This window comes from Lonchura striata, chromosome 1 (genome assembly GCF_046129695.1).
Source record: "Lonchura striata isolate bLonStr1 chromosome 1, bLonStr1.mat, whole genome shotgun sequence".
In the NCBI taxonomy this organism is placed as follows: domain Eukaryota; kingdom Metazoa; phylum Chordata; class Aves; order Passeriformes; family Estrildidae; genus Lonchura; species Lonchura striata.
The window spans coordinates 20,041,593-20,067,475 of NC_134603.1; the positions used below are offsets into that span (position 1 = coordinate 20,041,593).

Consider the following 25,883-nt stretch of genomic DNA (forward strand, 5'->3'; position numbering starts at 1 on the left):
ATCTGCATCCTTTGAATTGTTATTAGTCCTCACTGGTGTAGATACTTATAGATGTTCTTATTTATGATCTTAATTAAGTTTATGATAGTTCAAGATATGTTTAGAAAATTGTAATTACTACTATTTCTTTATATATAATCAAAAAAATTAATCAATCTATCTTTTCATTTCCAATCCCTTAGATATAATTCTGACTCTCCTTCAACTTACAAAATATAATTACAAGTCATACAGTAATTTTATTAGTGAATACCCTGAAGACTACAGGATGCATATCTTCTAGACTGGCTCATCCTTATATATTCTGTTTCTTCGTGTATTCCCTTACCTGAAAAATCACCAGATATAGTGGCATAATCTTCATTACTTAATTATAATTATTAGTCAAGGGGTTTCTACCCAAGACATGCAGCTTTTGAGCAGTCTGTTGAACAGATTAGCAACAGGTTTAAAAAATAAACCATTTGATGATGGGAATATTATCTGCTAGCCACCTAAGAAGAGCAGTAGGAGAAAAAAAAAAATTCTTTAATATTTGAAGAGTCCTATATAATGGGAAAGTACAAATACAAAATAAAGGATGTTTGTGTATCCATTGCTAGAATTTATTCACTTCTGAATGCACTGCAGAGGAAAGTATTTTTTCATGCAACATATGAATTATGCATGTATATATAGACATATATCAAAAATGCTTGTATATTCCTTATTTGGGCTAGGGCATTTCTTGAAGGAATTAAAATAAGAGGGGAGGGCCACTTGATATTGCAGTGAAATCTAATTTTGCAAGGAATTTGCAACTATAAATTTCACTCAAGAGATTTCCAGGTGTTTGGTACACATCTACACATAGGAAGACTTTCCCAAGAAATGAACCTTAATGGTTGCAGTAAAATGTATCAGAGGCTTTACCTTTGCATGTCTACTCCCTGTGAATTTTTACTTCATGGATCTGTCTTTTGCTTTTGTTTTTTTAAAGGCAGATGAATAGGCTTTTCACTAACGATTTATACTAAGAGGCTGCTGGATTTCCAGACATAGATGTCATGAATTATATTCTACAAAGACAGTTTTTCAATGTGCTTTCCTAAACATACTGTAGAAGAACTAAAAACAGAATCCTTGAACTATGGGCACTGTACATTTTTGCAGTAAGACATCCACCATCAAAATCTTCCCAGTATAAAGAAAATGTTAGGTAAAAGAGTATTACCTTATTCTTTACCTTAGCAACTCAGAAAAATCTTTGTTTTTACATGGTCAGTGAGGATAACTGGAGCAAAGGTGTTATCTCTTGATTTTGTGCCGGTGTGTGCCAGCTTCCATAGATGTCCTGTCAGCAGCACTCCAATCTTATATTACTCTTGGCTTTCCTTTTTTTCTTTTCTGGCAAAGCCTAAATTTCACAAGTTGTCACAGAGCTAAGTGGATCTTATAGGTAGGCTGGATTATTTTATGCAGAACTGTCTGTACTGAAAGTGATACTTTAGTACAGGTTTGTTTAATGGGCAGCTGAAGGAGCCAGAAAACTGAAATATGAAAATTCCACTTCTCTGCACTACCAGTTAGAAGAGCAGGAAATGAGTAACTAAGAGTCTACAGAAAATTTGCAACAATATGTGAAACTTTCAGTGACCTTTCCTTTGTCCTTCGAGCAGCAAGTGCCATGTCTCTATGGCCCTGGTCAGGAAAAGCCAGCATGTTGACTGCAAACAGCCCAACAGCAGCTGAATGGCAGGTTGTCTTGATAGGTTTCTTGATGGCTCAGATTGCTGGAATGAAGTATTACAGTTCTGCCCCTCTTTTCATCAGATTTTATCTCCTCCTACAGAAGAAATTGCCAGGATTTGTTCCTGCACTTCATGTCCACATTCAGGCTAGAAAGTTGAAGACTTCCAAGGAAGCAATCAAGGGAGTTTTATCTTCTCCTTGGTGTCTACAGAAGCTTCTCTAGAAAGCTGTATCTGTTCAGGGCATGTAGAGATTAACAGCATGGCCAGAGTGTATACTGTCTCTGGACACACAGATTAAGTGTGAGGAAATACTGGCTTCCCCTCAGTTTTTATCTTTCCAGCTCTAGATCTGTGATGAATAAGGAGGGGGAGGAGGGCATGCAGGGAAGTAAAATGAGAGATGGGTGCAGCAGTGTCAGCTAGCTGGTTTTCTGTGACACAGGCCAGCATCAAGGACAGTGATAGAGGGTTTAGTGCTGACAGAGCCTGTATCTTTACCCTTTGGACCTGGACAGTCATGAATAAACAAGTAACTGTGAAAAATAAAATGTCTTTCGGAATTTTAAGAGCCTCACATGCTAGTTCTCATGAAAACTATCCCTGCTGCCAGCATTTCCAGGAGTCCTAGATATCTCTTACAATGCAATTATGCAGGCTCAGTAGTAAACTATTCTGCATATTTGGAGATAAAGGACAACGTAATAAATGACTGCAGTAAACTACATTGATATTGCATTAAATTGCATCTGAATCTGCTACTACTGGATTTTCTGGTGTTGAAAATCTGCCCTTCAGCCTCTCACTGTCCTCTTGTTTGTCTGCTTACATCCTCCTTGATACTGCAATACCAGTGTGAGTCCAAGGTAGATTAGGAGCAGCTGTTCTGTAGCAAACAAACAAAAGCCTTTATTTATTATCCCCTATCACTTTTTTCCAGTGGGGAAAAAAAGCCAGATGTCTGTTTGCAGACAAGTGAAACTTGATCAAATGCTTGAATTTTTCACAAATAGAAAATCGGAAGCTTGATCCAAGAGTGATTTCAGGCAAATCTGATATTAGTGGAGTTTCATTCACTTGGGGAACAATGGTAATTTATGCAGTTCATGATACAGCCCCTAACTCAAAAGTCTCTCAATATAGCCATGAAAATATTTCACTGTTATTGTAAAAGCCTAACAGGAATATATTTTAAAAAATCATGTCAATAAATGAGCAACTTAACATAGCAGGACTAAAGCTTAAAAGGGAAAAATGAAGTGCCAAATTGCCTGGCACAGTGAAGAACTAAAATGTAAAACATCTCAGTCTAGTACTAAATGTATTTTTGGTGTATTGAAATGCTCCTCCAAATTATCATTCTAATTGTAACCCACTGATATCTGTAGCTACAGGGAAATAGGGAATATTAGGACATCTCTTCTGCTGTGAATCTCCCACTGTCACTCATGGGAGATGCATTGAAAGATGCAAATGGGATTTAGGCACTCAGGCTTTAATTTACTCCTGTAGCTCTAATGACTAGATGTAAAATGCACTGTTGATATGTTCTCTGAAGAATAGGTGACAGAATATGAATGTCATGATCTTAATCTTCCTTTCACATTTTCTTTTATTTTAGTTAAAAGATGTGGAAATGCTAAAACAAAAATGTAATACATCTTTCTTCACTACAGGATATCACCCTACCACAAAGTCCAATTAAAATACTGTTTCATTTATAACACTTGAATATACTAAAGTACATCTTCAAGGTCTTCTGTCTTATGGTCTGTTTAATACAGGTTTTCTTTTACAAATAAGGAAAAGTTTGAGTATGGGATTTCAAATAAAGGTGATTTGTCAGAGTAGACTGGAATGGTCCATAAAATACCTTTGTAAATGGAAACAAACTACAAAATTAAATTTGCTTTGAGTTCTAATTTGCATGCATATTTAGTACACACTTCTGAACTAAAACGTTTGTGTTCATCTTGCGGACATCCAGAGCTTTGTGAATCCCTGGCAGTCTTAATATATTAGCACATGGTTTATGTCTTAGCTTTACTGCATCACCAAGTTTTATGCGTCAAGTCATATGCAAAGTCTTATTGAGAGCCTTGCAATTTTTTAATCACCATGTAATTTGGGGCAAGGGAAGGTGAGAACTAGAATGACTCCTAGGATTTTTTGAAATATGTACCATTAAGTTAAAGTACCTAAGTAAGAATGGAAGGTGGAACAGTGTATTTTAATGTAATACATACACACACACACACAGATGTGTGTCTGCTGTAAATTTGGACTTTTGACAGAATAACTGTCATGTTCCTAAGTTTAGGCAGAAAAGTGTGGTACTCCTTGGAATGTTTTAGCTCAAGCCAGTAGCTGTCAGTTGCTCCACCTCTATTTAACAGCTTGAGAGAACCTCTTAGAAGACCCTCTCATCTAACCCTGGCTATCCTGTTGCTTATCTTAAGGTCTTACTATAGTTAGATTATCTGACTCCCAGTTCTAATGAACCTAAGAGATACCATTGCTTTTGGACTTAAGACTGTAGTTCCTCTTGTCAAATCCAGTTCAGTCATGCCTTAAGACTGAAATTATGACTTTGAAGGATAGTTTCCACTGATTGGAACAATAGAAAGGATGAGTAAGACTGAAGTAATGTAATCCTACTCTGAATATCTGGCTCTTCTAGGGGTTACTCCCTTTGAAGTTAGCAGTTATCCTACAGAGTGCTCATTACCATCTCTACAAGTTTAGACCCATGATTTTCTCCAAATTGCAAACCACATCAACAAAAGGGCATTAGATATGGCTAAGCCAAACAAAATTTGATAATAATTTAAAAACAGTATTATTTCAACTGCCATCATGTAAGAAAAACAAACCACTTCATTCTTGGTCCTGGAGAATTGTTCTGGCATCCACTAAGGAAAGAGACTGGATTAAATCCCTGAATCATCATAGAATCAGGTTGGGTTGGAAGGGACCTGAAAGATCATCAAGTTCCCATCAAGCCCCTTGCCATGGGCAAGGACACCTTCCACCAGGTTGCTAAAAGCACCATCCAATCTGGACTTGAACATTTCCAGATCCAATTTCTCTGGGCAAATGGTTCCAGTGCCTCACCATCCTCATAATAAAGAATTTCTTCCTAATACCTAATGTAAACCTGCCCTCTTTCAGTTTAGATAGATTCTTCCTTGTTCTATGTAAAAAGGCCTCCCTCTTTTTTTTAAAAGCCCCCTTTAGCTACTGAAAGGTTGCTCTAAGGTCTCCTTGAACCCTTCTCTTTTCCAGGCTGAACACCCTTACTTCTGCCAGCCTGTCTTCATACGAGAGGTGCTCCAGCCCTTGGATCATCTTCATGGTCATCCTCTGGACACACTGCAACAGGTTCACAGCTTTCTTTTGCTGAGGACTCCTGTGTCTGGGATCCTTCCCTCAGACTCAAAGTCTTCCACTTGGAGCTTATGGGTGCACAGTTGAAACAGATGATCTGGAACTGTGACTAAATACTAACTGCACTCAACAATATTGAAAAATCTATTTGGGCAAAATATGATAATATTACACTTGTTGCCCTTTCTTCCAGATTTATCAACATGCAGAACATGATTACTGCTATAAAACTACAATGTATTGTGCTTCTTCAAACTTTAATAAAGTCAGTAACTTTAAACTGCTGCACTTTAGATAGTTCACTACAGACTTTGTGCTGTTTCTGCTTTAATGGCCAGTGGAGACATAATCTGCATGTGCAGGACAGATAAAGGAGGTTCTAATTTAATCTAATTAAAAATCAAGAATATTACCAGTGTCAGTATAGAGCTTGAAAAGATAATTGCTTCAAAAATTGTATGTAAGAAAAAATAAATCTAATTTAAAAATTGAAATAAAACTCCTCAAAAAACCACAACTTGTCAGCTTTTTAATAGTTCTTTCCATACTAACTAATTAGCTTCTTAGGTTTTGAAAACTGCTCATGAAATATTCTGTTAGTATTGATGAGATTTTTTGGGTTTTCTTGCATTCATAAAGTCATTTGTCTTGGATTTTTCTTTCCTTTTTTTTTTTTTTTTTGTGGTTTTTGTTTGTTTGTTTGTTTGTTTTTGGGGTTTTCTGCATATTCAGGATTTTTTGACTTTCTCTTTCTTTTGGTCTTTGGGTTTGTTCCAAAATTAAAATAATAGTTTGTTCTTAATTATATCCATTGATCAGCTGAACAGCTGAGCTCCTTCTGTGATTGGATAATTGTTAAAAGATACTTGAAATCTTTATACAAATATATTCAGCTATAAATACATTGTTTTTACTGGACTTTAAACTCAGGCCTTCCTTATGTTTTACTCAGTAATGTGTAAAAATCAAACAGAGATTTCAGTGATGGAAGTTTCTCCAGGTATCAACAAGCAGATCTGGTTCCTTAATCCTGAGAAAATAAATCCAAAGGTGTGAGAATGGCTGGAAAAAGCAGCCTTAGGTCTCTAAGAGGAGTCTTTCTGGAGTGAAAGACTAAATCTTCTTCTGAGATGCAATGCAACTATAGACTCTGATAATCTCCTGTCTTCTGATACTACTCAACCACTTGAGATAACCCCTGATGTTTATCAAATGCACTGGAAATTTTGTAGTAAAATAATGCTAATATAATGGTTCTTAAAGCACTTCTGGGGCTGTTACTAAGGAAGCAGGCAGAAGAACGAAGATATCACCACACTTGTTGATCTTTGCCTGTCATCTAGGTCCACATTGCCACAGTAAGAGTTAAGCTGCTTTTACTTAACAATAAGGAATGAATAAAAGCAGTTGTAATACTGGTGGTGTTACCACGTTGTACTTATCTAAGCAGTAAGTTATGTGGTGTAATTGCAGGCTGAATTAGGTCAAACTTTGTCACATGGCTTATTCCAAATTGATGGTACTTCTGTTTGATTGTTCCTTTCATGAACAGCTATGTACTTCAATAAATGAATAAGCTTGGGCAACATTTCCAGAACTGTTTAAAACTGCAAAATTAGGCAACTGCAATTCATGCAGCATATGACAGAAGTGCTATTACTGTCAGAGAAACTACAGAGCTTATGACTACAACTCATGATTTATTCTGTAGAGTCAGTTGAATGTAAACAAATTGTAAAAATATTTAAAGCATAATATCTGATACATGTAAGACAGTCCAGATTTGGATGATGAGCAAAGAAAACCGGGACATGAAGTACTTTTAACTGAAGTAAGAAATTTTCTAGACAGTTCTTAAAACTTCTTTGTACAAAAATCCCTTTCTTCTAAGGGATACAGTTACTTTGTTTAGCTCCTAGGCAAAGAGATTACAAACTGTCTACAAATAAGTCCTCAGTCCAGAAAGCATGAAAAAAGAGCAGTGATTTACTCCAAGTGGTCTGCAGTGGTTTGAAGAAACAAACATGAACCCCAGAAGCAGGTAGTGGAGTATAAGTGCTTAAACTAATGTGCCCTACAAAATTAGTTTGGGTGGATGCAAGCTACAAGGATGCAGCTACACCGTCACTCTCTACAGGAACACTTCATTTGCTGTTAGCCAAACTATATTTGGACTATTTTCACTGCTAAATGTACAGCACGTCCTGTGTTTGTAGAGTCCTTAGCAAAATGGGACCCTGCTCTTGACTGACCTCTAGACTGCGCAGTGATACTAATAATAAATACCAGGGAAATAAATGATGACTTAACACATTTGATATACTTCCTTCAGTATGAAAGAGCAATATGAATATGTACACCAGCACACTGTAAGCAGATTCTGATGTATGCGATATATTTTTAGCACAATGGCCTTGCTCCAGACATTTCTGACATCTTCCACTGTCTTTCATCTTTTTACAGTGAAGTTATATAGGGTACTTTAGATTCAAGGTAGCTGTGGTCTAGTGTTAAAATTAACGTCGTATAAAAATGTAATTTAGTAGCACCCTTTAGACAACTGCTGTGCAAACCACTGTTTGTTAGAAAAAATAAATTACTGAATAGTTAGCGCAAATAACTTTTGTCCCAGTGTTCATATGTTGGGCTGCAAAATAAACATAAGTCTAGAAGAGAAATTTACTTCCTCTGCTGCCTATTAGCTATGTTTATAAATAGTTGGTTTTTAAAATACTAATAAGAATATTTCAAATTCCATTGCTGTCCCTCTTATGATAAACTTCTGCAAAAAACAGAAGTAAATTCAAGTAAATTCAGATGTGGTAAAGTGGCTCACCAAAAAGTTAAATATTAGTACTGTTATAGCAATATTTCTTATGACTTCATGTAAAGGGAAATTATGGGACAGAAAATAATGTGATTGGCAAAAGAAGAATACTATTTCTTTATTTAGCTGACATCTAGTCAACATCTTAAATTGTCCTCATTATCACTTTTTATTAAAATGGTGCTGAGAGTTCCAACGAGGTCTTGGCATCAGGGAGACACTGTAAGATCTTCTGTGCATTCATTTTGCACAGACAGAGCAGGAGTAGAGAGAAAGAAATTAAATGTGGAGTAGTTTCACAATGGGGCATAAAACTGCTGTTAAATCTGTGGGTGGCATTTGCTAACTGTAGAGTTGTGTTTGCACTGTATATCCCCCCCATAATGGTTTGTCCCTCCATATCCCCTCTTTGTACCTGTTTGTTCATCCCAGCTTTCCCATCAGTAGCTGTATGTCCACCAAACTCCAACCCATCTGCCTGTATCCTGCCAGGTGATGTGTCCATCACCTGGTGACCCTTCCCCTTTGTCCAGACCCTTCCCCCAGGGTCACCAGGTAACTGGACCCTGGCTGGGACTCCTCCCCGACCCCCTCTCAGTGGTCACTCTGAGGCCTCACCCCCTGAGAGCCGCTCCCATGTCCTTCCCCCGTTGGCTGTTCGGTTTTCCCTGCCCCCCTATATTGGCTGCTCTGGGCCAGGTGACCCTCTCTCTTGCTTTGGGTGCCCTTTGAGGTCAGATGTGGCCCTCATTAAACTTTGGAACTAATCCTGAGGGAGAGTGCCTCTTTCCTTTGCTTGTGGGACCAGCTCATCTTTGGACTCACGTGGGAGCTTCTCCAAGCCCCCTGGGATCCAAGGAGAAGTTCCTTCCCTCTGCTTGCCTCGCCCCACTGCCCAGCTGGCTGGGCCCCACAGGGGTTCTATCCCCGTGGATTCAAGGGGGGACGCAGCAGCTAACACCGTAGTCTGAACTGGGAAAACTGATGAGGAAAAGGGGAAAAAAAGAAGAGCAAGGATGGCAAAAAGGATGTGCTTTTATCGGGAAGTAAAATGAAACTGAAGTGACTGCACTCAAATCATCAGTAAAAACATAATAATGTTCCAAAGAAAAGTACAGGCAGAAAAAAATCATATGCTGATATTGTCAGTGGGTGCCTGATAATTCTTGCTGAAGCTGCCTCAGTAACTTCATGTGCCAACCTAAAGCATCAGACAGAAGAAGAACTGCCTGTAACAGCAATCTTGATTTGGTTCAAGGTGAAGCATGTGTGCTTTGTTTAATCTTCACCTGCCTTCAAATACGAAAGAAAGATGCTGTCAACATCTGTGCCAGTTTAAAATTATTCCCAGTAATAAACTTCTATTAGTCATCTTCAGATAACAGTACAGAAAAAAAAATCCAAACAAAAAATGCAGTCATGATTAGAATTTCATGTACATAAAGTTATGACTGTGATTTACAACATACTTTTCAGGCATAGGAGTAAAAATATTCTCCCAAAACATCAAAGAGATTAAGAAAGCTCTCAGCAGAGACCAAAAGGAGTAGCAAAAAAATGCCAAAAATGAATAAGACTTTTTATTTGGCTAGGAAAGAAGTTTGTAGATCTGATGGACCTACTAAGGGTGTTATGTGAGTAAATGTTGCTTGACATCCTGAGTGTTTTATCTGGACTACTAACACATTTTCTTCCCTGGACTTAGAAGATCTGGCTCATTTCATATGCAGGAAAATGGCTTCCTGCAGTTGTTCTTTTTCTTTAGATCATCCCTTTGGTATCTCACCATTGGTTTGCCAAGCTCATTTAGTACTGAGGCAAGACTCTCTTGCATAGCAGTCTTCACTCTGCATATTTAAGAAGGCTGTTGGAATTAAGCCCCTGATGCCAGGGGTAGATGCTCTGCTCCCTGTCATGAATGATCAACTTGGGTACATGGTAAAGGGTAGCCACTTGTTTGTGCAGTAAGTTAAAAGTAGTCTTGCCAACAGAGATATTTGAGTTGTATGGAATTGCATTTAATCTTAAGAGATAATTAGTGTTGTCTTCTTTGTTACGCAACTAAAATCTATGGGAACAGAATCATATCACACCTCCCAGTTTCAGCTATAACTATGTTTGAGGGTTAGAAGTCCCTGTGTGTTCATAGGTTTTGTGTGGTGTCTGTTCATAAAAGCAGTAATGTTTCTCTCAGAAGCTACAGACCAGACATCCTGAGCACTCCTTCAGTGCCCCATTGTTAATAATTAAAAAAAAAATACAGGAATGGGATAAAAAAGACCACCTGAGGTTTCACTGAAGAAGTTAGACTTGTGAGAAGAATGAAACCTAAAAGATTGTTGGCCAAGCTGCTGTGAATGCTTTACATATTTGTATAAAACTACAGGTTGAGTATTCTTCTTCCATGAAATGTTGATTTTGTGTGCAAACTCATGGCTTTGGAGAGATGAACACTCATAGGTTCAAACTGTGACTAAAGGCCAATGTAGTGAAGACTAATCCACTGAGAATTGTTAAACTCAATGATGCCACCCCAGGGTGTTTCTGGACAACAACTTCCCAGACTTGGAAAGCATTCATGCTTGGCTGGGTTCCCTTCCCTGTTTCATGACAATTATTAATACTGAATCTTCATCCCAAAGCTCACCCTTAAATAAACATATTTTCCCTTTCAAATGAGACACCACCCCAATATATTTCTCTTCCTTCCCAAATAGATATCGATTTGGAAACAAATGCAGGAGAAATCACAGAACAATCAAGTCTTGACAGAAAAAGTTATTGGATATTAGGAAACATTTCTTCACAAAAAGGGTTGTCAAGCATTGTAACAGGCAAGCAGTTGACTCACCATTCCTGGAGGTATTTAAAGGATATGTAGATGTGGCATGTGGGGATGTGGTTTAGTAGTAGACTTGGCAATGTTATATTTGCAGTTGAACTCAATCATTTTAAGGGTGTTTTCCAACCAAAATGATTTAATGATTCTATGAAAAACTGAGATGAATGAGAAGAAATAGCATAGAGCACTCTCCATAGCAATAACGATTTGTGGAGCAAGAATTCTGGTCTGACTCAACATGTCTGCTTTCAAGAGGTAGCTGTAAGGCCTTACCAAAATAAGTTTTGCTTTTCTCAGGAATGGCAATACTTTGTTATTCCAAAGAAATGGTTCTAGTCAAACATGGTCAATAAACACTTCTCATGGTCTGCAACAGGCACGGCAAAATTAAAGTGAAATATCAAAATTGCGCTGTGAATCCCACTTGGTTTTGACAAGAGGTAACTATGCAGAAGGAAAACAAGCAATTGTCATCGAACAGAAAGGGTCACAAGGAGTTTCTATGAGGTCCGTAATTTCGCATGTACAGCAGTTGTGCTTTTTGTGCTCCCACGGTCTCTAATTTTTCGGTCTCACTGTTGAACTGCAGATGTGGAGGTCAGAAGCACAGCAGCCGCCAGCTGCCAGCGCACCCCTGTGCTTTACAGACTGCGTTTGGATCCAGGCAGTTTTACTCAGGGCGGAGAGCGGCGCACTCAAACACCACTGGGCCGTCCTGTGGGCCGGGGCTGCTCAGCTCCTCCAGACGTAGCCCCAGCCTCCCCGGCGGCGCCGGCCCCTCGCTGGGACGGGGCGGGCCAAACCTCGGCGGAGCCGACGGCGCCGGAGTGGGAGGGGAGGAGGAGGAGCCGGAGGAGGAGCCGCAGGAGGCGGCGGGGCGGTGCCGCGCCGAGCGCACGGCCCGGCCCGCCCCGGCGTCTGGGGCCGCCGCTCCGCCCCGCCCGGCCCGCGGCTGCCGGGAGCGGCTCCACGCGCTCGTGCCGGCAGTGCGCAGCCGCGGCGGAGCCCAGCCGGGAGGAGGAAGCGGCGCGCGGGGAGGGAGGCCGAGGCCGGCGGCGGCTCATGGCTCGGCAGGCGGGCGGGCGGCCGAGGCGTGCGGGCCGCTAGCGCTCCCCGAGGCGGCGGCTCCGGCGGGCGAGGGGGCGAGGCCCCGCCGGGCCCTCCTGCGGCGGCGGCAGCTCCGGCTCCGTGTCGGGGGCGCGACGGTGGCAGCTCCGGCTCCGCGCCGCCTCCCCGCGGGCGGGTGTTATGGCCCCTTGGGGGAGCGCAGAGGGCTCCCCGGCTTGGAGGTCAGCGCAACTCCTGCTCCTCGTCGTCTCCTGCTGCGGTAGGTACCGGGCAGTGACGCCGCCCGTCCGCCTCCGGCCGCGGGGGAGGGGGAACAAAGCGGCCTTTCTCCCGGCCGGCCTCGGCGGGGTCCCTGCTGCCTCTCGGGGCCGCCGCCACGGCCGGCTGGTGGCCCCGTACTTCCCTTCTTGCCCCAGCCCCGGCTCCTCCTTCGAGCTCGACTGCTCCAGAATTCGCTCCGGGGTTTTTTTTGTTTGTTTTTTGTTTGTTTGGGATTTTTTTTGTATGTTGTTAATTTATTTATTTATTATTTGTGGGGGTGGATGGAAATCTCCTCTGGGAAGTCCTCAAAACTGCGGCCGGGGTTCTGGGATTCGGCCCAGCTGCCCTGGGCTGGCTCTCCCGCAGATGTGCGTTGCCGGGAACTCCGGAGTTGGCGCGGGGCCGCACAAACAAGCCAGCCCCAAATCCTCTGAGTCACGAGTAATCGCTGCCTGTGGATAATGGGGATGGATGCTTGGGAGATGTTCCACGTCCGGCCAGGACGAGCGAGGCCTGGTGCCGGGGGCAGGGCGGCCCCTCCGGGCCGCGGAGTCGGGGGCTGGCGCTGGGATGAGTTTGTGACACATCAGCACAGGCCTGGAAGACCTTCCAGGGACCTTTGCTTCTGCTCAGCGTCTCTGCAGTTCATACCCGAATAGGATTCGGGTATATTCCTGGATATAAGCCCATCTTTAAAACAGAACTGCTAATGAAAAGTATTTGTGTAAACGTACTGAGGTTGGTTTTTACAGTGTAAAGGTGGCCCACTGACACATGGCAGATCAAAACCACAGATACTTGACAAAGAGAGTCGTCTCGTGTTTTCTCAGGAAGTTGTGTTTGTTTTATGAAGTCGAGCCTCAAGAGGAGGAAGCAGCCTTTGGCACAGAGCTGGGCATGTGCCTTGCCCTGAGGAGGACAGCGACAGGGGCCCTGCTTCAGCAGTTTCTGAAGTAGATGCCTTTGCTCTAAACACACAATTAAACACAAGAAATTGGAGCCTCTTTCACTGTTGAAAAAGCAAGCTTGTGTTTGGAATAGCAAGATGTTTCAGATTTCACCTTTGTTAAGTGTTTGTCCAGCACATGCCTGTGCAACAACTATCAGTCCAAACTCCAGAAATGTAATGTACTACATAAAATTGTAGGAGCCTTTCCCATTTTGTATCTACATGAGTAGAAAAGTAAAGAAGCCTTCTTCAATCAGAACTACAACTATGCCACTATCCATAACCAAATAGTTACATTGGTAAAGTTTCATTTTTGAGGGGCTGTTATTTGCATGAAGAAAGTGAGGTAGTGACCAGTCTTAAATGCATATTAGGTAAGGCAAAAGCGTTTCATGTCAAAAGGTAAACTGCAAGCACAACTGAAAAGGAGTTAGCTAATGGTGGAGCAGGAAGCGGTAGCAAAAATCTCAAGTTTGGATATATTAAGCTGTTCTTCTGTTTGTGTACTTAATGTACTTAAAAAAATTAATTTCTGTGGTAAGGTTTTTTAACAGATTTAGTCTGCTGTTTTTATTATACTCATCACAGAATTGAAATTAAAAGTCAAAACTTTAATTGTGATATTCCTCATCAGCCTGACCTAAGTAAAATGTTTTGAACTGTGATACTGTAATATAGGTGTTACTGTCAGCATTTCCCTTACACAAACTTAAATCACAAACATGATCTTTGGTTAGAGAAAAGCCAACCAAATTAAATTCTTTCTGGATAATGTTGTTCATAGACCTTTAATCTAGACTTGAAAGTTCAGCCAAGAAGGCTTCATAAGCTTCTTCTGCCTTGCTTAGAAACACATCACCATCCATTAGTGCCACAGCCAGGAAGGAGAAGGCGTTTCTGATTTTGATCAGCACTCTGTGTCACTTCATCCTCATGAGGAATTAGTTTTCTCTTAACAGTTTTTGTTTAAAATGTCTGAAGTTCTGACCAGTTTCACTGCTCAAAGGAAAGGAGCTTTATCATCCCTAGGCTATAGTATCCAAAACAAAAGCAAGCATTTACTGTGTAGTATAGCTCTTTCTCTAGCTTTCAGTTTGATTTCTCCTATTTACTTATATTGGGAGGAAAAAAGTGAGACTGGGAACTATGTCCTATTAAAGCATTTTACCTTCCTGTGCAACTGCTCTTCCAAACGAAACTGATTTAGTATTGACATGAATTTGATCAAAACTGCTGTCAGCATAGATGTGGGCTGTAATGTTGATGCTGAGCAGAGCCTTGCAGATATCATTATGTTAAGGCTCTGAATGCAGTAGGCAGTACTCAAGGTAAATGTATGCTTGGAAAAGCAATGGTGCATCATTTGAGTTTCCTTCCATTATGCAGTTGCACAGCTAAAATGTTTAGAATTTTCTGCTAATTAAAATACCAAATTCACCAAGGTTGTTATGTGGGCATTGAGCTCTCCAGAGAATGTTTTTCTGTTTCCCTGTAGTTGGTGAATTTTTCAAACCTTCTTTCTGATGATGACTATAATTATAAAAATTTGAGAAGGAGGAATGCTGATGAGTGAAATATTAGAATAGCACCGACTGACAAGAATTATGGCTTGGTAGGGCATTGGGCAACAGTCTTCCTGTTGCTTTGAGAGTTTTATATCCAAGAAGTAATTGATTTTATTTGTCTCTACATAATCCTGGCCTAGGTTTTACTGGGACAAATATTAAGACATTTCTGCTTATCTCAAAGGCCATAACAGTTATCTGAGCTTAAAACAGAACCATATGTTGTGCAAGTAATTATTTTAGGGGAAAAATGTTATTTGAGAAATCAGTCCTGTTCTTGAGGGAAGTATTTTTCAAACCAAAGTTCTGTGATTAATCAGCTGTAAATTAAATAAATCTTGGAATCATAGAATCGTTTAGGTTAGAAAAGACCTTCAAGATCATAGAGTTCAAACACAAATCCAGCAGTGCCAAGTCCATTTTTAAACCATGTCCCTGAACAATACATCTATGCATGTTTAAAGTACCTCCATGGATGCTGATCTTATTTCTTTTTTGCTATAACATGAGCTTAGGTTAGAGAACTGAATTTCTAATGTTACCCTTTTGTTTGATATTTATTTAGCTCTTGGGATGGTGGTTTATATGTGATTGGTACTGTGCTGGAGCACTTTCAGGACCAGTTTGTGAGGGATTGGTGTTCAGAGCAGAGGCTGAGTTATGAAAAGTCTCTGAGGTGGTATAGTGCAGAAACTAGGACATGCCTTCCTTTGGAATGGAGTCTGGAAGCATGGTTCTTCTTCAGCTTTCTGAAAATTCAAACTTTATGTAGTCTTAACTATATTTGTCACCCAGATATATTAATTTGAATTTCCATCATTCTGAGCGGAAGACTACAGGCAATTTCTATAAGGTTTTGTACAGTTGGTAGCAGTCAGTGCAGTGATACAGTAGATGAATCTTCCTGCTTCTGACTTCCAGATGTAAATGTGTGTCAAAAAAATACTTACAGTAGTAGGACAGGGACACTAAAAGAGTTCCAAGGTAGAAGTGGCAGCAGAGGAGGATAATTGTCTTTATCTCTAGGTTGGTTTTTGATTTGGTTGGTTGGAAGCACTAATGACTGAGAAACATTAGTGGAGAACAAAAAAGGATTATTCCCCAAAATTGTGATTGAAGCAGTGTTTTATGTTAAGACTACTGAGACTACAGTGCTACTGATACTATTTTATCCTGTTAAAGAAAAAGATAGTACCCTTATACAAGCTTTATACCATTTAATTTTGGATTAGAACCATTCCAGGTTTCTGTGGTACAGATGTTGCTGGAAGTGATAACTATAATGTGTATATAACTCATTCTTCATTTGGTTCTAAGGGAAGACAAGTAAAATTGTCATAAAAGACCACTTGTCAGGACCCGAACCTTACTGGCGTGTCAGTTTGTTAATGATGGTGTGAATGAGGAAGAATAAATAGTTTTTTGGGTTCATTCACCTTGTTTGAAATAACAGCCTGAGTCATGTAAGCAATTGAAGTCTGCCAGCTAGTTTATTCAATTTTCTGAAGAAGTTGAACTCTAAAGCCAGAACAGACTGTCCTAAAGGAATGGCTTGGCTTAATAAATTACTATATCTTAAACTCTTGAATGTCAGTCTTTATTGATATTTTGTGATACACTGAACAGATATATTTTGCTAAGCTGTAAATCATATTATTGGTAAAACCACTGCATTTCATTTATTAGAACAGTTTTGTAGTCCTTTAAGAGAACATGTCCTAATTTTAACACTGTAGAAATTTATGTTGTCTAATAAGTTAGTCGTTTGTCAACTTGTCCAAGTACGTACACATTCAAATGACTGTTGAGAGACAATATTGTATCTATAGTCAAAATGTCTGTGAGGTCATGTGGATAATATTTAAAGCAGTGTACAATCAAGGGGAGAAGAAAAAACCCATATCTTAAACAACCTCATCGCAAGAAGTTTGAAAATTGAATATAAGGTAGTCGGTGTAATTGTTATTATGCACTACTGTCAGCCAGAGAAAGAGCAGAGGTGTAATTGTAACCAGAATCATGACAGAAGCCATCTGACTCCATTCCTGTCATCAGAGCAGAGCATGTAGCGAGCATGGCTTTTTCATCTGTTCTGTCATTGCTAGGAGAGGAAGAGCTCTAACGCATTGGTGATGGAAGAACCCTACAGGTGAATCTGTTTGATTCCTTTACTGCCATCCCTGCAGTTTTAATATCAAATAGATGTGAATTGTATCAGTATTATTTTCAGCTAAGCACTAAATATTTATTGTTTTGTACTTGGTCTGGCTAAAACTTAAAATTATTATCAGTCTTGTGGTTTGTTAGCAGATCTCAAATTTTTAAACTTTGTGCCTTTGGTATATTAGGTGCATTCCTTCACACATTATATGCCTTTTACCAGATTACTGAACTTTCCCAAGGTGTAGACATTATTTCCATACTTGAGTATAATTCACTAATTTCCTTACAGGTTTTTTAAAAATTCATGAGTTCTGTTTGTACTCTGTAAATAGTGTGGTTTTACTTTCTTAGATGTCTCTGCATTTTCTAGTTTTAGTGTTCCATTTATACTGTCCCAGATAGTTAATGATTATGTTAAAATACTGGAACAGCTGAGATATCTAGCTGGGCAGTAATTGAGAGAGTGTGATTTGTTGACGGCTTGGGATGTTTTTAGCTTGTATGCATTTCAGAATTACTAGCTGTGGCGTTTTTGCAGTACCAGTTACTACTTGAGGTGTCAGTTGGCAAATTGATCCTCTGTAGTTCACATGGTTTTAAGAAAACACTGGGTACCACAGTGCATTGGGTAGTAAAAAATTTGGTTGTAGATTTGCGTTCCCGTGTTTATCACCTCAGTAGAAATAAATGCTCAGAGTGGTTTATGACAGGCTCTATGATACCATACTCTGAAGTATTGTGAAGTATTTGTGTTGTTCGATGCTCTTTTTTGTTCCCTACACTTGATTTTCTGCTGCAGTTGTTACTTCACTGATGATTCATTATGCAAAGCTTTACAATTGCTTTGAAATATACACTATTGATTCTTGTGAATATCTTAAGTTAAAACTACCAAATTCAGCATAATTGACAGATCTGTGCAACCACTTCAAAAACACCCTAATCTAAGTTGTGGTTCAGACTTGTTTCCCTGAACAGCTGCTTTAAATTTGGATATACTGTTTCTTTTGGTACATTGTTATCATGGTGGTGGTGTCTTCTTATCAAGGCTAGCATATTTAATAGCTATGTACTAGATTTTTTTTCCCCTGCTATTCTCTTTGACACTGAATTTTAGGTTATGAGGGAATTTCTGTATATCTTTCTCAGCTGTTTTGTGAGGAGCAACTTCTTGGAACTAGTCAGGAAGTTAACAAGCAAAAATAAGAGCCTCCCCAAAATTAAGAAAGCTTACAAATAGAGCATGTTTTGAAGGGGGGAATGGAGTCACACAAAACCATTTGGTTTAGTACTTTGAGTCAAGGTGGTCTCTCACTTAAGCATCTTGTGAGTTTTAGTACTTACAGGACTTTCCCAGGTACATTTATATGGTTGCAGAATTTTTTGTTGTGCAAGATAGCTCAACATGCTAACACTTAGTAATAAATTCCACAAAGCAGTGAAAGTGAATTAGTTGTGTTCTTCTGTGAGTGGAAAGTACATTTGAACTATATATATTGGGATGGGACCTGCATGTTTCACCCATCTGATTGTGTGTAATTTATGACTACCCTTTGGTTAACCTTGCAGATGTTTCCTCTGCTAAGTGGAAGCCCCTGGGACTGCCTGTGGGTTACCAGAACAGACATTCAAAGTCAGATGTAGCCATATAACAGTAGAGTGATCCTCTAACAAGCAGTGTGAGCACACTTTGGCATGTGGTAAAAGTCTGTAATGAAGTTGCTTGTATTTAAAAGTCAAGAAAAAATTAGTCTGCTAGAGGGTCCTGTAACTTGGTTTTATTACTCCAGCTTCATATGCACATATTGGGAGAGAGAGATAAGTCCTTCTGTAAGTACAAAAGGATTGTGAGAATAGTTCTTTTGTGGAAAAAATAAGATTTTCTTCTAATTTCTATCTGGTGTTACTAGAAATAATTTTATACTAGTCAATGATGTATCTTAAAAAATTAATGATCCTACTTATTTAAGGAGCTGTTCCTTTAGAAAGAACTTTTCAATAACTGAAGGTAAGCAGTTTAGATCAGAAAAATGAAGTCTTGTTTCATGTGCCTTGTAGTGAGAAGGCACACACATTCATATAGTTTGGCTTCTAGATTTTTGCTGCAGATGAATTTTCATAGGACTTTGCTTAATGCCTTTTTTTCTATGCATCACAAAGGGTATTATAATTCAGTGAATTAGTACACCCTGGTAGGGTGTTTTCCTTCTATGAATTTGTGTGGAGTAGCTCAAATAAAAGCTTTCATTAGGGATATTGTAGTAACTGGGACTTAGATAATGAATGCATCACATGCAGTAAACAAATCCATACATATGTGCTTCTCTTATCACATAGATTTAAGTGGAGAATTTAACCTTCCCTTTCTATATTTCCTGCACATAGAGTTCAACAGAGTAATTTTCACACAGGGATTCTTTTTAGAGTTCTAATTAAGGTGTTTGTAATATTGTTATTTACTTCAGCTTGCTCTTCACATCACTAAAGAATTACATTTTTTTCATTTGCTGTCTTCTAGAGAAGTGCTTAGGGAGAGTGCACAGGGATTTAACTCAAAATGTGTTTAAACCACATTGAAATATTTGTAACTGGACTTGAGAGAACACATATTTTTTCCAATTTGTAATTTTTTAAAAGTATGGAGAAAGAACATATGTCCTTTCCATGATCTAAACGTCAGTTAAAATTATCTGAGAGAGATATCTACTCTTAAGTGAGGAAGATGAATGACATCAGACACATGACTCTTGATCACAGCAACTTGCAGCTGGAAGCACTGACAGGGATGGATTTGGATGATTGTGTAATTAGCAGAAATAGCTTCCCTTGTCAGGGCACCTCCCATTTGTCATGTTTCCTACCTAAAGGTACTGAACAAGCAGTCAGTTCCATGGCTAAAGTTCAGCTGGTGTCTGGTTGGATTCATGAAGACAGGAGAGCTGAGGTGGCAAGGGAGGGAAAGTTTTTGATATCTTAAGGCATGTTCACAGCTAAAGGTGGCAGAACTGTTTTTCAGAGTGGAATAGGAGGCCAAGATATCTACAGGAACAGCTGTTTTTTAAGAGGTTGGGCAAATTGAGGGGAGTAAAGGGACCATCCTTTTATTTTGAGGATATTATAGTGGCTGAATGAGCATCTCATCAGTCTAAGTGGTTGCTCTTATGGGCAAGGAAAAATAAAAGGGTTTGAATGCAGAAAGAGCTTGGAAATTGCTTGAGGTCTTGATCTCTGGCTATCCAAGTATTCTCAGGCAGAGGGGTATTACAGGAACTTTAGATTCCTGCATTTGACCTGTACTACTTTAGCAAATAAGTGAATAAACAAGTAGAGATCTTTGAACATTTTGTAATTCAGTGAATAGCTTTCATCAATATTTTTAAACTTCTTTTTTTGTGATCAGTTTTCTGGGTGATACTGGCATTTGGCATTTCTGCACTCCAGCAGCTTTACTGCAGGATGTGCCTGAGAGCTGCATGTATAGAGTCGAGTTACTAATGACCTACCTCCCTGTTGTTGCTGATCCAGATAATGCTGTTTCCAGTGCCTGTTGCCTAGGTGTCATCTAGTTTGTCTTACTTCAATTCCAGATTTTAAATTATCTGTTATGTCTGTCATCTATGCACACTGTAACAAAGCTTCAGTAGTATCACAGTTCTCATGCAAACAATCCAATATACCACAGCTGAGTGATAATGTTACTAACCTCTTTTTAGGTACAATACTGGTATTCCAATTTTCCTTATGTGGAAATGTGGGACAGTACACAGGCCTTTTGCCTTTACACTGTAGCTGAGTAAGGTTTTAGGGAAAGAACTATACCTTTGTTGTCTTGCTGTAGTGAGGAGCGCAGTCCACTTTCCCCACTGTCAGTTGGAACTGCAAAGCTTGTGTGTGGAACTGTAGTGGGCTGATTGTGATTGAACACCAGGCTCCCACAAAAGCCACTTTTTAACTCCCTTCTGCAACTGGACTAGATAGAGAATGTATAACAAAGAGTTAGTGGGTTGAGATAAGGTTCCTGAGAGAGATCATTCACCAAATACTGTCGTAGACCAAACAGACTCAAGTTAGAGATATTAACCAAATCTAACAAAATTGGAGCAGGAAAATGAGAAGTAAAAACAGACCTTAAATCACTATCTCCCATCCTCCCCCCTTTCTCAGCTCTACCTCGTGCCCACCAGTGGCACAGGGAGACACGGAATTGAGGGCTAGGTCAGTTCATCCCAGTTCATCCCTGCTGCTGCTCAGAGAGAGGAATCCTTCTGCTTCAGTGTAGGATTCTTTGCATTAGAGACAGTTCTCCATGAACTTCTCCAGTTTGAGCCCTTCCCATGGTCAGCAGTGGGAACTGCTGTACTGTGGGCCATTCTTCCTTGGGGTGCAGTCCTTAAAGAGCAGCCTTAAAGAACAGCCTACTACAGTGTGGATTCTCCACAGGGTCACAAGTCCTAGCAGGAAACCTTCTCCAGTGTAAGCTTCCCTCTCCATGGGCTGCAGATCCCTGCCAGGAGCCTGCTCCAGCATGGGCCTCCCATGATGTCACGGACTCCTCTCAACATCCACCTGCTGCAGTGTGGGCCTCTCCTCCACATGTCCAGGTGGATCTCTGCATCCCTGTGGTCCTCCATGGGCTGCAGGGGCACAGCTGCTTCATCATGGGACGGCTGCACCATGTTCTGCTGAGGAATCTCAGATCCAGTGCTTGGAGCACCTACCCCCCCTTCTTCTCCACTGATCTTGGTGTCTTCAAAGTTGTTCCTTTCACATGTACTCACTTTGCTCTTCTCTGGCTGCAGTTATATCTGCACAATTACTTTTTTTTTTCTTCTTGAATAAGTTATCACAGGCTTTACCAGTGTTTCTGATGGGCTCAACCTTGGCCAGCAGTACATCTGTCTTGGAGCTGACTGGCATTGGCTCTCCTGGACACAATGGAAGCTTCCAGCCGCTTCTTGCAGAAAGCCAACTCCTGTAACTCCCCTGCTACCAAAACCTGGCCATGTAAACCAAATATAGGTGCTTTTAGAGTCCATAAGGAGTTTTCCTGGTATAAGAAATCCTATTTTCTAACTGTGCAGATTCATACGAGCAGCAGTGCAACTGTCCTACACAGTGATGACATCCTTCAAGTCCGATCTGCACAGAGAGTTAAGGTCATTGCTGGGGAGTTGAGAGTGTCCTCACTCCTATGGAACAGAAAGTTTTATTGGTGCTTGATAGTGACTTTTTTTGAATTCATATCTTGAAATATTCAGCTGTACATCAGTCTAAAAATGTTACCTAAAAGCATGGAAGTCAGGAATATATATGTGAGAACTAGGTGAATAGATCTGTGTTGACTCCCTTTAACGAGTTTTATGAAACTGCCCATATTTTGCAGCTTTACAAAGGAGGTCAATCTGAAGTCTGAGATAGCAGTTGAAAGTGTTGGTCATTAAGGACTTCAGCATAAAATGCAAAAGCTTTCAGAAATGATTGATGATTAAAATAAAGCTGAATTGAAATTTTTAATCTGAGGTCTTGCTTACTGACTATAACTGTGCATTTGGGAGACAATAAAGTGCTCAAAAGGACCCAATTTGAAATAAGCATGCGCAGTTACTCAGATGTATGTGTTGCTCAGCTAAAGTGATCACATCAAACAATTATTTTTTTGAGGGAGATGAGTTTCTGTGATTGCAAAGAGGTCTGAACTAGCTTTAAACTTGTTCGGATGTGGTATATAAATTACTGCTATGAACCTAAGGATCATGGTGTTAGATTTTTACTAAGCAACTCCTTCATGCCTGTACTGAATTAAATTGTACTTTGATGTATTTTTGAAGTGTCTTGATGAAACTTTAGTTTATTTAGATGATCAGAGTTTGGTTTGCACTTTATGGGGTTCCATTGTCCTGGGAATGCTTTTCTCCCTATATCTGGAAATCTGCTCTTAAACAGGAAGGATATGTACTTAAATTAGCAATATACTTCTTTATATAAAGGCAGATAAATAGGAATTTGAACATGTAGGCATTATGTCTAACATTGATCTTGTACTTGTCACCATGCTGTGTTACATTTCCTGCTATTTTAAAATTCAGTGCCTCCCTTTAAAAAAGCTGTAGGAGCAAGTGCTGAAAATTGTTATCAGGTTGGCTTTTAATAGAGTGAAATGTATGTAAAATGAAAGTATTTTTTAACCCTTTATTTTACAGCTGAATTAATGCATTGAAACCTTATAGACCTGTTCTCCTCTTCCAGCTACATTTCCTAAGAAGGAAAGCCATAGCTATTGGAATGTTAGAACCTTTTAGATGCTGAATCAAGTATTACCTGCTGTAGCATGATCCATGTTCATTTAAAAAAACCCAAAACACTGATTTGCGACACCTATACAGTGGTGAGGACAAAGGCCGACAGAAATGCCACCTGTGTGACTGCAGTAAGCCTAACTAGTTACCTTCCGGGGCTGAACCAGCTCAAGTACTTCAAGTGAATACACAAATGTCTTGAGAAATCACATTGTCTTGGTGTCCTAACACTGATAATGGCAGATTCTGTCTAAATGTTGCCATGTAATGTCAGTGCTGAGCCTCTGAGTACTTCTGCAGATGATCCAGAAAGAAAAGAGAGTAAATAGTCAAGTGGATAGCAATCAGGGTGAAGTATAAATGGTGTAAAAATTTGCATGTATGCTGTCTTCACAACATTTGCTTTATCACAAACAAGCCTTACTCTTCAGTTTTGTAATCTCTATCAACTTGAAAATTCTCCCTAATTTTAGAAAGTTGTATATGTCTCTATCATCAATAACAGATCAGGAATGGAAAACTCTGGTACAATGAAATGTTCCAGGTTTCCTTTATACTTGTTTCCCAGAACTGAACCTTTTCTAGAGATACCCTTTTTGTTTCTCAAATAGCCAACACAGAGCAAAGTCAATGCCTATAAACTGTGATTTACTATTATTATTCATTAGACAAAGTTACCGGTAAGGAATTGTAAGGGATGTAATCTGTTTTCACCAATGCAAAAGTGTAACAATCCTTTTCATGTGCATTGAAAAGAATCTACATCCAAAAGAATACAACTGCCCATCAAGTTTGGTAAATAGTGTTAACATAAGAAAGTAATACATATTCCCTTAGCTCTTTTTCCAAAGTATTCTTCATCCCTTTCTTCAAAAAAACACTTTTTTTTTGCTTTTTCAAGCATACACAGGTTGAGTCTGAGTGTCCCAAATTATGGCTGTTGTTTCTTTCCCTTTCTGGCCATTAACTTCACATGTGATTTCTTTATAAAAGAGCATGTGTGTACCTAGTGGTGACTTGCTGGTACTGGGCTTTCTTCTTAAAAAAAGGCTTACTCCAAAAGCATACTACAAACCTGACTTGCATCTGAATTTACTGTGCTTCAAGATGTGACATGGTTAGTAGCAAACTTCTGATAAATATTTTTGTTTTAATATATTCTTTGCATAGTGTCCCAAAAGCTCTTTATTATCTGAGATTTAATTATTAAGATAGACTAATACTGACAGTATTCCTGTAAAGTATGTTGAGCAAGGCAGAAGCTGAAGCACAGAAAATAAGTAGCAGTTTCATGGTTGTGCATGTATAGAGTTTGTTACTCCACATTTCTGATCCTATACTGATTCTGTGTGACTGAACTTGGGAGTCTTGGTTTGGCGTCATTTGAGGCAGAGTCAGTGTGGGAAAAGGCAGACTTATTAAAGGAATGTGAGGCAACAGGAGCGTGACTTAATGATCTGAACTCCTCTGCAGAGAAGTCTCAATTCTCAGTGTAGGCAGATTAGTCTGGCCCTTAGAGAGAAGACAGAGAATGAAGAGTTGTCCTAAATTATTTAAATGCCAACAGCATCCCTCTGGGAAATACCCAGTTGCTGAATTTTTGTTGTGGAAGTGGAAATAGGCTACTTTCAGAGCAGTCTATGTTCTACTTTATTTAAAACTCCAGCTCCTGTCCTTGTCTGGTTTTACAGATATTACTAACAACCGATTTCCTCTTAGAAATTAGAAATAGACTGCATTAGAAATGCAGTCTATTGTATATTTCATCTGTGTTTAAGTGTTAGTGATGATCTGCTGCTGCCATTTAAAGAGGTCCTTCAGACCACATACATTTTCTTGGAGGTAGAGGTAGAACATTCTTTATTATGGATTACTGTATTCTTTTGGGAATCTGTTACACTTATAACAAATCTACAATGAAATCTTTATGTTAGAATACATAGAGAAGTGTAAGGTTTTTGTTTTTTTTCTTTAAATTTTTATTATCTGGATTTTTGGTACTGTTAGTCTTTTCCCAAACATAGAAATAGTCCAAAGCATTTGGAAGTTGTGGGGAGTGTGCAGATGTGCACAACTGAGTGATCCACAGGAAGTGAAGCTTGAATTGATAGTTACATCATTGAGTAACAGTGAATATCCTCAAATTAAACAACTGAAGTGGCTTTTGGAGGATGAGGTTTTGAAATGAATGGACAGAGGAGCAGGCAGTTACTATGTAAGTTGACCTTCAGTCATCTGGTGTTAATCAGAATCATTCTTGCCAGGGTTTTCCACAGAGTCAATTTTTATTTTATATTATCCCATATATTTTAATAAATTATTTTTAGGAAGCTGGATTGCAGAAGGAAATAGTTGTTTTAAAATATCCTTAGGAAGTTAATGACTTGTGTAAACAAGTAGTGAGAGTGTTTTTTGATCAAGAAGAGCATAGCTGAGAAGAGCTTGTGTCAAAGAGATGAGGTGTGCTAGGTGTAGGGATAGCATACTGGAAGGTAATTATAAATGTGAATGTAAGGGTATGTGGTGATAAGGATTTTGGAAATACCTGTTAGGTGGCATTCTCTTCTCCAAGATCTTCATTCCTCTTACTGTGTTTAAACCTCCCTTCCTATTTGTGCTTTTGTCATTGGAAGCCTGCCCTAGAGCAAATGCCTCTGTGTGTGTGTGTGTTACTTGTGACTGCCTGCTTTTCCCTCTCTGGGGAACTGATGGTATAGTAAGGTTTTTCAGAGCACTGCAATGTGATGCTCTTTGGTTTTCCCAGTGCTCATCCCCAGTAAGCAAGTTTCTTTGAA

General features: G+C 39.6%; 1 protein-coding gene across 1 annotated transcript in view; it reads left to right on the plus strand.

Moving 5' to 3' along the window:
• The first annotated feature begins 11,957 nt into the window (after positions 1-11,957).
• Positions 11,958-25,883, plus strand: part of LRP12 (LDL receptor related protein 12) — a 50,405-nt gene continuing 36,479 nt past the window's right edge. Inside the window, exon 1 of the mRNA XM_021546567.3 lies at positions 11,958-12,113. Within this exon, the coding sequence (XP_021402242.1) occupies positions 12,035-12,113 (79 nt within the window). The 5' untranslated portion in view covers positions 11,958-12,034. The remainder of the gene's footprint in view (positions 12,114-25,883) is intronic.